Genomic DNA, 15,896 nt, shown 5'->3' on the forward strand with positions numbered 1-15,896 from the left:
AAGTCTGTTCTGCCTGCGTGTCACAAAGTCTTTTTCCCACGCGCGTGTCACAAAGTCTTTGTTGTGCCTGCGTGTCACAACGTCTTTTTCCCGCGTGCGTGTCACAAAGTCTTTCTTCTGCCTGCGTGTCACAAAGTCTTTTTTCTGCCTGCGTGTCACAAAGTCTTTTTCCCACGCGCGTGTCACAAAGTCTTTGTTCTGCCTGCGTGTCACAAAGTCTTTGTTGTGCCTGCGTGTCACAAAGTCTTTTTCTGCCTGCGTGTCACAAAGTCTGTTCTGCCTGCGTGTCACAAAGTCTTTTTCCCACGCGCGTGTCACAAAGTCTTTGTTGTGCCTGCGTGTCACAAAGTCTATTTCTATGGAACGCCAGGACTGCCATAATGAATTAATTAAATACACCATTAAATAATTAATTAAATGTGTCAATAATTAATTAATTACATGTGTCATAACTATTTATTTAATTAATTAATTCCAATTTTAATTAATTATTGCCACATTTAATTAATTATTTAATGGTGTATTTAATTAATTCATTATGGCAATCCTGGCATTGCATATATTTCTGCCTGCGTGTCACAAAGTCTAATTCTGCATGCGTGTCACAAAGTCTTGTTCTGCATGCGTGTCACAAAGTCTAGTTCTGCATGCGTGTCACAAAGTCTTGTTCTGCATGCGTGTCACAAACTCTAGTTCTGCATGCGTGTCACAAAGTCTAGTTCTGCCTGCGTGTCACAAAGTCTTTGTTCTGCCTGCGTGTCAGAAAGTCTTGTTCTGCCTGCGTGTCACAAAGTCTGTTCTGCCTGCGTGTCACAAAGTCTTTTTCCCACGCGCGTGTCATGAAGTCTTTGTTCTGACTGCGTGTCACAAAGTCTTTTTCCCACACGCGTGTCACAAAGTCTTTGTTGTGCCTACGTGTCACAAAGTCTTTGTTGTGCCTGCGTGTCACAAAGTCTTTTTCCCACGCGCGTGTCACAAAGTCTTTGTTGTGCCTACGTGTCACAAAGTCTTTGTTGTGCCTGCGTGTCACAGTCTTTTTCCCACGCGCGTGTCACAAAGTCTTTGTTTTGCCTGCGTGTCACAACGTCTTTTTCCCACGCGCGTGTCACAAAGTCTTTGTTGTGCCTGCGTGTCACAAAGTCTTTTTCCCGCTCACGCGTGTCACAAAGTCTTTGTTCTGCCTGCGTGTCACAAAGTCTTTGTTGTGCCTGCGTGTCACAAAGTCTTTTTCCCGCGTGCGTGTCACAAAGTCTTTGTTGTGCCTGCGTGTCACAAAGTCTTTTTCCCGCGTGTGTGTCACAAAGTCTTTGTTGTGCTTGCGTGTCACCAAGTCTTTTTCCCAGGCGCGTGTCACAAAGTCTCTTCTGCCTGCCTGTCACAAAGTCTTTCTCCCACGCCGTGTCACAAAGTCTGTTCTGCCTGCGTGTCACAAAGTCTTTTTCTGCATGCGTGTCAGAAAGTCTTTGTTCTGCCTGCGTGTCACAAAGTCTTTATTCTGCCTGCGTGTCACAAGTTCTTTGTTGTGCCTGCGTGTCACAAAGTCTCTGTTGTACCTGCGTGTCACAAAGTCTTTTTCTGCCTGCGTGTCACAAAGTCTGTTCTGCCTGCGTGTCACAAAGTCTTTTTCCCACGCGGGTGTCACAAAGTCTTGGTTGTGCCTGCGTGTCACAAAGTCTTTTTCCCACGCGCGTGTCACAAAGTCTGTTCTGCCTGCGTGTCACAAAGTCTTTTTCCCACGCGCGTGTCAAAAAGTCTTGTTCTGCATCCGTTTCACAAAGTTTTGTTCTGCATGCGTGTCACAAAGTCTTATTCTGCCTGCGTGTCACAAAGTCTTGTTCTGCATGCGTGTCACAAAGTCTAGTTCTGCCTGCGTGTCACAAAGTCTTTTTCTGCCTGCGTGTCACAAAGGCTTTTTCTGCCTGCGTGTCACAAAGTCTTGTTCTGCATGTGTGTCACAAAGTCTTTTTCTGCCTGCGTGTCACAAAGTCTTATTCTGCCTGCGTGTCACAAAGTCTTGTTCTGCATCCGTTTCACAAAGTCTTGTTCTGCATGCGTGTCACAAAGTCTTGTTCTGCATCCGTTTCACAAAGTCTTGTTCTGCATGCGTGTCACAAAGTCTTTTTCTGCATCCGTTTCACAAAGTCTTGTTCTGCATGCGTGTCACAAAGTCTTATTCTGCCTGCGTGTCACAAAGTCTTGTTCTGCCTGCGTGTCACAAAGTCTTGTTCTGCCTGCGTGTCACAAAGTCTTGTTCTGCCTGCGTGTCACAAAGTCTTTTTCTGCCTGCGTGTCAGAAAGTCTTATTCTGCCTGCGTGTCACAAAGTCTAGTTCTGCCTGCGTGTCACAAAGTCTTTTTCTGCCTGCGTGTCACAAAGTCTTTTTTTGCCTGCGTGTCACAAAGTCTATTCCTATGGAACGCCAGGACTACCATAATGAATTAATTAAATACACCATTAAATAATTAATTAAATGTGTCAATAATTAATTGTTTAAATGTGTCAATAATTAATTAATTACATGTGTCATAACTATTTATTTAATTAATTAATTGCAATTTTAATTAATTATTGCCATATATCATCATAAATGCCATGATATCTTTCTTGTTCAAATAGTTTATTCACTTAACAAAGAGGTAGCTTGGAAACTCAGTAAGAAGGAACAAAAATAGTTCAAGGACATTTTCTCAAATAAAGAGAATTTCATCATCTTTCTGTTCATAATACAGGCTAAATAAAAGAAGAGATACATCAGAAACAAATCAGTAGATCCAGAAACTATAGAGGCAAACTCTTTTCAGCTATAGAGGTAGAGGTACACTTCATGTACTCATCAGCGTACAGTTCAAATGCATGTGTTAGGGTGCATTGTTTCAGTTTCATTAAGTCTTCTTGCAGTTACATGACAATTATTATGCTGGACAAGAGTGATAAAAGCTATAGTGTCTTTGACACATGCTGACTGCATTCTTCTTATAACCAGAACAGGAAGTGAGATCAGAGGAGAACAAGAGTGAGCAGTTTGGTGAAAGGAACAGGAAGGATGAAGAAGAGGTGAACATCCACACAGTTTAAAAGGAGACATCATGGCACAATAAGAGCACAAGCTCTAAGATGAAGACTGGTAATGATTAAAAACTGCACTAAATAGTATCATTCTGTGACTTCACTTTAGGTAGTGCATAACATTTACCACTTTATATTAATTTTACTATACATTTAAATAAATAAAAACAAATAACTTTAAAAGGTGCTGTTATTGAGTGAAAATTCAAAAGACTTCAGGGCTGTTGTAAGCCCTGTATGCTTCAAGATCCAAGTAACGCCCTCACCAGCAGCAGCAAACTGATATGGACCAGTTTATGCCTTTTATTCGGTTGTAAACTCTGATATACTTTTATAATTAACCTTTGGGTGACTGCACAAAGACTGAGAGGGGTTGACAGAGAGGGAGAAAGATGGAGGAACACAGCACATATACAGTGGCTTGCAAAAGTATTCGGCCCCCTTTGGTCTGAGTGCAGTCAGTTGCCCATAGACATTGCCTGATGAGTGCTAATGACTAAACAGAGTGCACCTGTGTGTAATCTAATGTCAGTACAAATACAGCTGCTCTGCGACGGCCTCAGAGGTTGTCATCTGTAAAATAACAAGTAAAGATGTCAGATATTTGTAGTGAAGTTAAATGTACCAATTTCCACTTAGAAGCAGTGGAGAAGAAGCCACAAATGTGATGGAAAGACCAAATAAAATAAAATAAAGTACAAATTCCTCACATTTGTACTTAAATGCTGTACTGTAGTAATTGTACTTAATATCATCTGGAAAAAATGACCCAACAACCTCAATGCAAACATCACAGTTTCTGAACAACTGAATGATCTACTTGACGCCTGAAACTACATTGAAAACACACATGACATATTTATATTTTAACAATCGAAAGTTCACATGTAGAAACAATTCACACCGAAGCAGCTTCTTGCATTGAGGACTGTTTATTTTGAATGTTATTTTAATTTTATTATTTTCCATTACTCCGTGTAATGACTTGATTTATCCAACCAATGTAAGAGCAGACCTTCAGAGAAGTAGCAGGTCCGGTACAGGCATGTTCATAACCACCAACAAGCACACCATGAATCTTGTTGTTTTTGGCTATCACTCCACCACCAGAATCACCCTGAGAGCGAAAACATAAATTATATGTTTGTTCCAAAACATCTGATAATGATACAGATAAAATGTTAGCAGCATGGCAACTCACCTGACAAGTGTCCACTGAGGCTACTTTGTAACACATCGTGTTTCCATTTGGCCATAAGAATGCTGAATTACATGGATGGAGGTTAAGCTCACACTCAACAACATGCATCTTTGCACACTGGAGATGAGGCGGTGTACCAGGGACTAGAGAAAAAAATGTAAAAAACAAAAGCTACTGCGTGTTTCATGCAAGGAAATCAGACACGAAACATGCTTTGCCTCATTTCTGGAACAAAATGTGTTCTTTAAAAGAAGCTGAGCAGCATTTAAAAAGGAGGGAAATTGACAGTATATCCACAATAAAATGAAATGAATACTTTATGTCATCACAGTTTTCAAATAAAATGAAAATGTAACTATAACAGGCACACAAGAAAAATTAAAATATTATATAAACTAGAAAATTGTGAAGTAATCAAAACAATACTGGTCTTACGTTTGTGGTAGGTTGCATTGACTGTATAACCACCAAAGCCTGCAATCTGAATGACACGCAGCCTACAAATAAAAAAAATAAAAAAATAGTACATATCCATGTTTTGTGAGCACAAAATAAATCATCTGAATGGAGTCTGCAGGCTGGGTATTTCCAGTTCACTCTAAGTCAGCTAATCTAACTTTGCAGATTCAAACATTTTATTAAAACATTACATTTCCTTCCATTTCCTCATGCTCATGTTTTATTGTCAGTTATTATAGATCATGGATGTACCTCCTAAGCAGGTACCTAAAATCAAAACCAGAACCCTTTGCTCAATATTCAAGTCTTAGTTACATTATTGTTAATAAAGAAGCATTGCAGTCACTAATGGGGGTTTGTAACTTCAAAAGCATGATGTCATTTTTTTCATAGACTACAGATGTTGCTACATTTTTTTGCTCTTCCTGGATGTTTAAAAAACCAACCAACTAAACAAGAAAAATACATATTATGTCAACATATTAAGGACTTCCAGAATTCAAACTTTATACTTAAAAAGTTACTCAAAACTCACTTTTTGCGACGTGTACATTTAGGTAAGTCAACAGGCTTAATCTTATTCTCTGGTGGGTCGATTTTCAGAAGCATGATGTCATGTTTTCCTGTTTGGTCCTCAAAGATTTTGTGATCAGTAATTGTCACCATTCTTCCTGGACCTGGATGAATTCCTACATATGCAGACATAGTCCTAAACAATGGAAATGGTAAAAGAACAAAATACCAGTAATGATTTTTGTCTCTGGACTGTTTTTTTTAAATATGTGAAACAGTCATTTCTCACCATCCAGGTTGATCTTTCCAGCAGTGAGCTGCAGTTAGTACCCACTCGCTGTGGATCAGAGAGTCGCCACAAAGAGAATCATGTGTTTCATTAGTTGCAGTTATTTTTACGTGATACAGACGATCATTTTTCTCACAGCTATGGTCGTGAAAGATTCTCTTGTGCAAATCCACCTCTGTGCACACTGTGAAACCTGAGAGAAGAGTAATATACTTACAGATGGTTGGCTTACCACCTGAACAACATATTGTCTTAGCCAGGAGCCAGTTATTATGGTTGTAACCAGCAACATGGCTAGAAAAATGTACTACAGTTTTTCTCAAATGCTAAAACACTTGTCACAAACGTTACCACCAGGTCCCCCAATGTCCAAACACAACACCCTTCTCTAAAGCTACATAAACACAACCACACCTTCCCACTGCAAAACTCAAACTCCCACACCAAGAGAGCAGCTCGAAGCTGTCAAAACTGTAAACACTATACACAGCATTACACACTACAGCAAAACAATTGAAAACACAATGCTCAATTTGTGAGAAGGTTCTTTGGTTCATAACTGCCAATGCATATTTTTATAAACTGTACAGTAACGGATCGTCATAGAACCCTGCAGAGGATTAGGCATTTAGACTTGTGAGTTTCACATGAAGACTATAAATCTATAAAAACATCCTGCATGTACGTACACTACTGTAACACAACTCAATGCAAAAACAGAATCTATCGCACACAACAGTACTCTCGGAAACATGATCAGGGTGTGAAGTCTTTTTTATTGTCTACACGGTCTTTTTACAGTATTACACACAGTCACTGTGCGGCATCATGTCGCCGAGCTGCATTGGGCCACATCACCTCATCCACATCACAGGCTATATTGTCCCTTGCTAGGCACCGCGGGAAAAACGCCCTGGAATGGCGAATCCATCCCTGGAAGGCCTCCACTGGGATGTCAGCACAGGCCAGCTCCATTGCCCGTACAAGGTTCTCTCTTGTGTATGGCTGTCTGTCATACACCTTCCATCTCCATGATGAGAAGAACTCCTCTATAGGGTTCAGGAAAGGGGAGTAGGGTGGCAGACAGACGTTTAAAAAGTGGTCACTGTTGGTGGTGAAGCACTCTCTGATTTGGTGTGTTTTGTGGAAGCGGACGTTGTCCCAAATGATCACATACATGTGATGTGCTAGCCTAGGATGGTGTTGTTGACGGTCCAGGAGGATGTCTTTTAGCTCCTCTAGGAAGGTGAGGAGACGTTGGGTGTTGTAAGACCCAAGGACAGCATGCCGGTGGACAAGCCCCTCCGTACCCATAGCTGCACAAAGAGTAATATTACCCCCCCCGTTGGCCAGGAACCTCAGTGATGGCTCTTTGGCCAATGATGTTACGGCCTCTTCGCCTTCGTTTCTGGAGGTTGAAGCCAGCCTCATCCAGGAAGAGGTACTCATGGGGTCTGGCCATCGCGTCCAACTGCATTATCCTCTGTGAACATGGAAAAGCGTACAGGTGTTCAGAACGGTCAATCAGGTAGCACAGTATTGTCCAGAAGTAATGTAGGCCACTAAGCAACACAGTATGTCCACTAACTGTACTGTGGACATGGATGTATACGTACTTGCACATACTCGTAACGTTGTTCTATGTGTCGCGCAGAGTTGCGCTCAAAGGGAACCCTGTAGACCCGTTTCATCCTCATCTGTTGGCGCCGGAGAACTCGGTCTATTGTGGACACGCTGACAGCATCAATGTTCTCAAAGTTTACATTATCTGCAATGACTTTGTCTCTGATCTCTCGGAGTCTAATGCAGTTGTTCTCACGGACCACATCTGCAATGAGGGTTTCTTGTGCCGCTGTGAATATGGCAACCCTCCCACCTCTATGTGGCATCCTTTCAGCTCTAAAGAAAGAAACATGTGTTGTCAATTGACTGATTTATATGTAAAACTACATGTAAAGTAACAGACCACTTTCACAGGCCTGTAAAACTGTAGTGTGACAAAGAAAGCAATAGCGTACTATACCTGTTGTGTTGTCTAAATGCCTTGATAATGGTGGCCACGGTGAACCTACTCAGGTTTGGATGTACTCTTCGTCCCGCTTCAGCCATTGTCATGCCATGGCCAATGACATGATCAATTACTGTTGCTCGCATATCATCTGTTATGATGGTGCGAGGTTGTCTTCTTCTCCCACCTGGACCTTCTCCTCTCTCTTGTTGGCCTCCTTCTCTTCCTCCTCTACTCCGAACTCCTCTTCTTCTTCTTAGGCCTTCACCTCTTCCTCCTCTGATCTCAACCCCTCTTCCTCTTTGGCCTGCAGCTCTTCTCCTTCCGCACGCTCGAATGCCTTCATCCATTGTGATTGTTTGGCATCTACACCAAACTATGCTTTTATAGGTGGGGTCACATCATTAGCAACAGGTGTCTTCAATTTTGAGTCGTTGTGTGTAGTGACTGACGCCAGGTGTGTTCCCTGTGTTCAAAGATTGGTGACTGTGTCAAGCATTTTGCATCACATGGGCTTTCATTTGAGAATATGAGCAGAGTTGTTTTGCAACATGTGTTTTAGCAAGGAAAAATGTGTTTAGATTTATGAGTACAGAGGGTTGTGTTTTGTGAATTGTGTCTTCATGTGACATGTGTTTATGGTACTGGAATATGGTGGCTACATTTAGTAAATGTGTTTAGACTACTGGTCATTTGGGTTACAGGATTAGCTTTTGTGTTTTAACATTTGAGAAAAACTGTAAAAGGTGAATACAAGTATAAATGAATGAATAGATAAATATTATGTTCCTGCTATCTCACAGTGTTTTGTATTTATTTCTGTAGTGTGTAATTGTTGCTAAGTTGTGTTTGCACATTGGCTGGTTTTGTGTGGTTTTGACAGTAGTGCTTGATTTTGAGAAAAGTTAAAATAGTTTGGGGTCAAATGTTTGGTTTTGCAAGACAAGTCAAAGGTTTTGTGTGTGTAGCTTGAATTTTAGAGCTTGTGTTTAGTGTTTTGAGACAAAGAGATGAGATTTTAGGAAATGTGTTTTAGCAATTCAGAAAAACTGTAATACAATTTGCATGAAGAGGCTCCCCCTGCTGGTCTTCAAAAAGAATACAGGTTACACTGGCTTCCCCTTTGAGACCTATTTCTATCTGGTCGTTAAGTGATGACGTGACGAATCCTACTTCCGGGCCTAAAGTAGTCTGTGTTTAATATTGCTTTTGTGTTGTTAACATGTTTAATGTTATGTATTTTCTTCTATTTAATCTCAAAAAGCTCCTAAAACAGTCAGTGATCACTGTTGACCTCCCTCGGCTTTTATTACCGCTAATCATTTATTTAAGCTCAGTTTTTAATAATAATAATGGATTGGATTTATATAGCGCTTTTCAAGGCACCCAAAGCGCTTTACAATGCCACTATTCATTCACTCTCGCATTCACACACTGGTGGAGGCAAGCTACGGTTGTAGCCACAGCTGCCCTGGGGCAGACTGACAGAAGCAAGGCTGCCATATCGCGCCATCGGCCCCTCTAGCCAACACCAGTAGGCGGTAGGGTAAAGTGTCTTGCCCAAGGACACAACGACCAGGACAGAGAGCCCAGGGATCGAACCGGCGATCTTCCGGTTACAGATACGCTTCCCAACCCCCTGAGCCACGGTCGCCCGTACGAAACCTTAGGATGTAACTACAGCCTAGCCCATGCAGCAGTATATGAATGACTAACCTCGTATTGTGGATGGATTATCTCAGTTGTTCTCCTGGCTGAAGTTTCGTCCTTTTACAGCATCCTGCCATGCGATTACATTTGTTCCTGACCACCGAGAACACTCACGTTAACTTTTATCGAGTGGAAAAAAAGTTAGCTTGTTTATATTATGCTAACATAGCTGTGTCGCTAGCGGTCACGTAGCACATCATTATATACCAGCTAGCCAAACTTCAGTAACCCTACAAACGTCACTGCTGTTTAGTTTTCTGTCTTCATTTATGTTGGAAGTGATAACAGAGCTGTACGTTTTAATTTGTTTCCAAAACCCCGCAGTCAGGACATGCTATATTGTATTTAGATAGAAGCTAGCGAGCTAACTTCCTGCTAACTTCTAACTCCGTTAATGTCATAAATTCTGTTTTCATGGATGCCTGGATGTTAAACTCAATTGTTACACCTGGTAGAGCAGAACGCTGATCATTTTATTAAAGATGAAAGACTTTAGACAGTTTTTCAATGCTCAGTAATGCCATAGTGATCGTTTGATATATGGACTTGCAGCGGAGTTTAGGCCCAGACACGGCTAGTGACGTCAGACTTAACGACCGGATAGTTTACACTCACTTTATTAGGCACAGCTCTTTTTACCTTCAGAACTGCCTTAATTATTTGTGGCATATGGTAAATGTATTTGTATAGCGCTTTTCTAGTCCCTAAGGACCCCAAAGCGCTTTACACAGCCAGTCATCCACCCATTCACACACTGGTGATGGCAAGCTACATTGTAGCCACAGCCACCCTGAGGCGAGGCTGCCGGACACTGGTGCCACCGGGCCCTCTGACCACCACCAGTAGGCTACGGGTGAAGTGTCTTGCCCAAGGAAACAACGACCAAGTCTGTCCAAGCCGGGGCTCGAACCGGCAACCTTCCGATTACAAGGCGAACTCCCAACTCTTGAGCCACAATTGCCCCGATCGCATAGATCAAACGGGGTGCTCGAAAAATTCCTCAGAGATTTTTGGTCCATATTGACATGACAGCATCACATAGTTGCTGCAGATTTGTCAGCTGCACATCAATGATGTGAATATTCTCTTACAAACATCCCAAAAGTCTCTCTTGGATTGAAATATGGTGACTGTGGAGACCATTTGAGTAAAGCTAACTCATTATCATACACTAGAAACCAGCTTGAGATGAACTGAACTTTGTAACACTGTGCATTGTACTGGAAGCAGCCTTCAGAAGATGGATCTAGAGATGAGCAGATGATTTTATGGGAAAATCCTATTAGATTAAGAATTCCTAAAATACACCATCTGGCATCAACATGCCATATTCAAAGTCACTTCAGCAGGTTAATCATGTCTAGGTGCACAAATGCACTCAGTTGCTATCATGTGACTAACTTATTAGATATTTGCATCAGTGAGCAGCTGAACAGGCATACCGAACAAAGTGATCAGTGAGAGTATATGGATAATATTACAAAAGACTCTAATAACAAATGAATGCATGCTTAATGATTCTCTGTGTTTACCTCTATAGGCAGGGTGTACAGCTTCAGCTACAACACTAACACCAGCCACTGAAAACATCCTGTTGGAGATGATGAATGAACAGTTAAGCAGTTGTTCCTCACAAAGTATATATATTTTTACAAATATTTTTACAGTTTGAAACCAGATAGCTTGACTCCTTAAAAAAAGATTAAAGGATATTAATTGAAATTGTATACCTAGGTAGTGATGGAACATGTTTTACAGCGAATAAGATAACTTGGTGTATGTACACCAAATAAAAAATACAAATATGCAAAAGTGAGCTGTTTTATAAGTAATATATTTGTTTTCACTGCTGAAAACAAGAAAGATTTCAGGCATATTTACACACAAAGCTGATTCAGGTAATGCAAAACACATGAGTGCAACCAGGAGTAATTGAAGTCCAAGGGCACCTGTTGGTGTATGAAAAACAAAGGAGTGAAACAGGGAAAACGATCAGAGAATTTTACTATACTAATGACATATTTTAGTTTTAATGCTATAATAACATGCATCTTGGTACATTACAGTTTTTTCTGATGGCTTATGCACATTTTTTGTAGCCATTGGCTATTTTTGCAAAACTCTACACACAAATAAGAAAACCCTTCACCAAATCAGCAAAACATTGTAGTTTTCTTGCAAAAGCTAATAAACCTTGCATAACTCTCTAAACCTTCGTAAAAATGGTATTTTGGTATCAAACAGTTAACACAAGCAATCACATTAATAAGCACACAATGCACCAACTACACACTGATGGTATGAATAAAAAACTCATCTGGCTTTTGCTTTCTCTGTGCACAAGGTAGGCTATGTCAGTTTGTGGTCATACTTTTGTCATAGCATCTGCCTCTAGCTCCATCACTCTCTAGACAAGACAAAACAAATTCAGCACAGCAGGCACATGCACAGCACTACAGTATGCACTTCCAGAGTCAGTACCAATGATACTATAGCTTACCTGCACATAGTCATATCGCAGCTGTTTTACACATTCACTGTTTCTTTCAAAAGGTACTCTGTAGATTTGTTTCATTCAGATTCTCTTGCGGGCAAGTACACGACCTAATACAGAAATGCTCACATTTTGTATGTTTTGGAAGGTGGTGTCATCCTCAATTATGCGCTGCTGAATTTCACGTAGCCTTCTGGAATTATTTGTAATCACCATATTGACTATATGGGTTTCTTGGTTTGCAGTGAACATTCTTCCTCTGTCCCCAGCATCTGGTCATCTAACAATTCTGTAAAGAAACAATTTCAGTATTTTTACATCTATGGCAGGGGTAGGCAACGCCAGGCCTCGAGTGCCGGTGTCCTGCAGGTTTTAGATCTCACCCTGGGTCAACACACCTGAATCAAATGATTAGTTTATTACCAGACCCCTGGAGAACTTCAAGACATCTTGAGGAGGTAATTTAGCCATTTGAATCAGCTATGTTTGATCAAGGACACATCTAAAACCTGCAGGACACCGGCACTCGAGGCTTGGAGTTGCCTACCCCTGATCTATGGTATTGTTGTGTTCCTCATTAGCATATGGCAGTGCTACAAATCTTAGTGCAAAGTGACTGTACTAACCGATTCTCATTTCAAAACGTCCTTATGATGCTTGCTACATTGTAGCGGCTCAAGTTAGGCTGAACCTGTTGGCCAGCTTCCCTCAGGGTCATTCCATGGTTGATTACATGGTCCACTATTGTAGCTCTGATGTCATCAGAAATTCTTCTTACCCTTCCTCTTTCCCCTCCTCTTGCTCTTCCTTGTCCTCTTCCTCTAACTTCACCTCCTTATCCTTGTCGTCCTCTTCGTCCTACTTCTCTTCACCTCCACGTCCTCTTCCTCGGCTTCCTCTAATTCTCACTCTTCCTGCTCCCTCCATTGTATTCCACACGGACAGCTTACCTGTAGCTTATTTATAGTGCTTAGCTGATTGTAAAGTGAACTAATTATCTAAAACAGTTTTCACATGTGACAGTGTGCCAGACAGTTCGCAAAATAGTGTAAATAATAGCCATAATTGAGTATAGTTTTGCTAGGAGTGTGTTGATCATTTGAGTGTAAAGCAGTGAGTTGTGTTTACAGTTCTGCAAAAAGAGTGCTGTGCAGTGGATTGTAGCTACAGGTTTGCAAAGTGTGTGTTACAAAATGGCAAACTGAGTGCAAAGCAGTGTTTGTGCTTTTAGTTTTGCAAACTCAGTGAGTGGTTTTGCTATAAGTATTAATAGTTTTAGAAATTGTGCTATAAGAATCACAGTTACGGTTTAAGCATTCAGAAAAAACTGTAATATAATTTGGTGGGCTACTGATCGTACGTTGCTATTATTGATCCGATACCAATACCTGCATTGGTATTGATACTATCAACTGCTGTGTTCTTTCTAAAGGCCAGCAGAGAAAAACTCCTGTAGATCACGTTATAAAAGAATATATGTAAGTAACCACAGAGAAAACTGTGGGGTCCTTTTATTTTGAGAGAAGATGAGTAAAGTCAAAGTATAAGTTTTCGAAATTTATTAGGCGGGTAAAGGTTCAAATTAAGATGGCTGCTGTGTCTCTTCCTCTGTTTAGTGAGCCAAACGGACAAAGGTCACTGCACCCAAGCAGTAAACACTTTTATCATGAGTCACACAAACAGAATATTAATATGATTGGTTAAAAAGTTGGGGAGTAACTGTGATTTATACTTGGCTTTTCCCTTATTTGGGATTTGGTCTGGCTCTCGCTCATCATACATCTCCTGCAGTGGGCATCTCCCTGTAGAGAGATGGAGAGAAAACTCCTCCCTACACACACACACCAGAATTTACAGCCTCCAGTACTTTTCCAGGGCACCCTGACTCCAGTCTGTACATGAGTGTGTATTCTGCTGCACACCCTGCACAATGCACAAATAGAGTAAAAGAAATCATTTCCAACAAAACACTAATTTGATTCATGCTATGCATTTTTAAGCTCATTCTAGTTACCTTGATTAACAAGCTGTCTTCATAAACTGTGTCGGTGCAACAGGCACACATAGAAGCTAATAAGTGCTAAGCATTAAACTAATATGACACTAGTATTTCATTCCCTGAAAATGAAGCACAAACTTCTGCACCACACAGAGATTTTATTAATCCAACCATAAATTCTGCTGATGGTACAATTTAAGAAAAAAAAAGTATCATTTTGAGAATAAAGTCAAAATTTAAAGAAAAAAGTCAAAATGTGGAGATTACACTTGTTCTTTCAAGACAAACTGCCACAGTTGCTGTACCCTATTAGTGAAATTGTATTTCAGAATTGGCTTTAATAATGAGGAAGGAAATAATTTCTGTTTTAGCACATAAACACGGTGTGGTGATAAATTAAAAAGATTGTGCATGAAGATTCACCTGGTCAGATGGATAAACCACACAAACTTGGAAGAGTGGATTGTACAAAATTAAATGGATGGTAAAGGGCAGATGAAAGGTTTTCAGTGGTCACAGCCTCGTGCTATAAAGAGGATGCTCTAGATTAAATATGAATCCTGACTTTATGGAAATCTATGAGAAAATGACCACTTGAATAGTGACCAAGGTAAGGAACCTTATTGTTTATGTGTCTCAATTACTACTCTCCTCAGTGCAACATAATGTTTGTTTGTTGCTGTCTGTCATGTTAGGTCTCATCGTATTCTCTACTCAAACTCCAGAAAGATTTAAATGTTACCTGTGGGTTGACTCTTCAAATGTGTGTGTGTGTGTGTGTGTGCGTGTGTGTGTGTGTGTGTGTGTGTGTGTTTTTACGTACCCACAAACATGTACTGTTGGTTCTGCAGTTTGTAAATATTTAATCTAAAGTCTGTGTTCTCCAAGGGCAGATGTTTGTACGATTGCTATCTCGTGGATTCCTCCCAGTTGCCTTTGTTTGTTTCCCATTCTCAGAATCAGCTCTGTTTGTAAACAGGTCTGACCTCTTTCACAAGGTGAAAATGACAAATTTTAACTGTTCCCTGTCATGATTCTAGGTCAGCGGTCCCCAACCCCCAGGCCTCGGGCCTGTCCGTGAGTCGTTTGGTACCGGGCCGCGAGAGTTGAGGCTCAGGTGTGAAATGTATGGTTTTCAGGGTTTTTATCGGTTTTCAGCGTTATTTTGTTATCGTTTTTATCGTTAACTCGGTTTTCCTGGGTCTTTTCACGTGTGTTATGAATAAATCTTCTTTTTTTTCGGTACCGGTACTAGTTTTATTTTGTTGTATTTATCCGCGACACCTTAAAGGCCGGTCCGTGAAAATATTGTCGGGCATAAACCGGTCCGTGGCGCAAAAAAGGTTGGGGACCGCTGTTCTAGGTCATTTGACCCAGTTTTTGAGTTTATGTTGTTTTTGTGATTTCTTTGCCTTCTAATATTTTAGTTTTCTGTTATTTAGTAGTGAGTTAATCTTACTATTTGCAGCTATGTTTAGTGATTATTCTGTTTCCTTGTTGTCTTGCTGAGGTGTCTTTTCTCCCCTGCCTGTTACACGTTTCCCTCCCTGTGTTTCATTCCATGCCTCCACTGTTTGTCATGTGGGTTCTTGTGTGTTCTCTCTTGTCCATCGAGTCCTCTGTATTTGTTTGTCTCCTGTTTCTTCTTCCGTGTCACTATGTCAAGTCTTTGTGTCTTAATCTACGTGTTTCCTGTTTTATTTTGACAGTCTTGTGTTCCAGGTTCAGTGTGTTTACTTTTGCTTCCCCTGTGGTGTTATGTTCATTTGTGTCAACCGTGTTCCACATGTGTTTCCACTTCCCAGTGTTACTCTTCTGTGTATTTAAGACCTCTGTCTCCCTTTGTTCATTGTCAAGTCATTTCCCATCTCACTGTGTCTCAAAGGTTAGTGTTATCAGGATTTTTGGGTTTCATGTTTTATTTTCTTCCAGTCTAGGTTTTGTTAGTTCTCGTTCTGTTTTTGTTGTTGTTTATTTTCATGTGTATTGTTGGCCAAAATGAAGACTTGCCTTGTGTTAGATTCAATTCTGCCTCCAGTGCATCTGCTTTTGGGTCCACGCCACAACTCATCGGCTACCCAGCCGTAACATTCCCTTTACATATTTAAGTATGCATGATGAATGAAGCATATGAATGTATGCATGAAGTGAGGTCCA

The 15,896-nt window shown here is 40.7% G+C and overlaps 1 protein-coding gene across 1 annotated transcript; it reads right to left on the bottom strand.

The window, feature by feature from the left end:
- Nucleotides 1-3,723: 3,723 nt before the first annotated feature.
- LOC146385882 (trypsin-like) lies at nt 3,724-5,431 on the bottom strand. The gene is made up of 4 exons (XM_084930025.1): nt 5,262-5,431; nt 4,703-4,764; nt 4,268-4,410; nt 3,724-4,183 (listed from the first exon to the last, which is right to left on the bottom strand). Exons 1-4 carry the CDS (start codon nt 5,429-5,431, stop codon nt 4,025-4,027), a joined length of 534 nt encoding a protein of 177 aa, XP_084786151.1. The 3' UTR covers nt 3,724-4,024.
- Nucleotides 5,432-15,896: the final 10,465 nt, after the last annotated feature.

This window comes from Perissodus microlepis, chromosome 6 (assembly GCF_051167445.1).
Source record: "Perissodus microlepis isolate ML-2025 ecotype Zambia chromosome 6, ASM5116744v1, whole genome shotgun sequence".
Taxonomy (NCBI): Eukaryota; Metazoa; Chordata; class Actinopteri; order Cichliformes; family Cichlidae; genus Perissodus; species Perissodus microlepis.

Excerpts from the sequence above, each read along its gene's own strand:
- LOC146385882 (XM_084930025.1), bottom strand. The coding sequence starts at position 5,431 with ATGTCTGCATATGTAGGAATTCATCCAGGTCCAGGAAGAATGGTGACA. Across the intron at positions 4,765-5,261 it reads AAATGTACACGTCGCAAAAA|GCTGCGTGTCATTCAGATTG; the intron begins GTGAGTTTTGAG and ends TTTTATTTGTAG. Across the intron at positions 4,411-4,702 it reads CAATGCAACCTACCACAAAC|TCCCTGGTACACCGCCTCAT; the intron begins GTAAGACCAGTA and ends TTTTTTCTCTAG.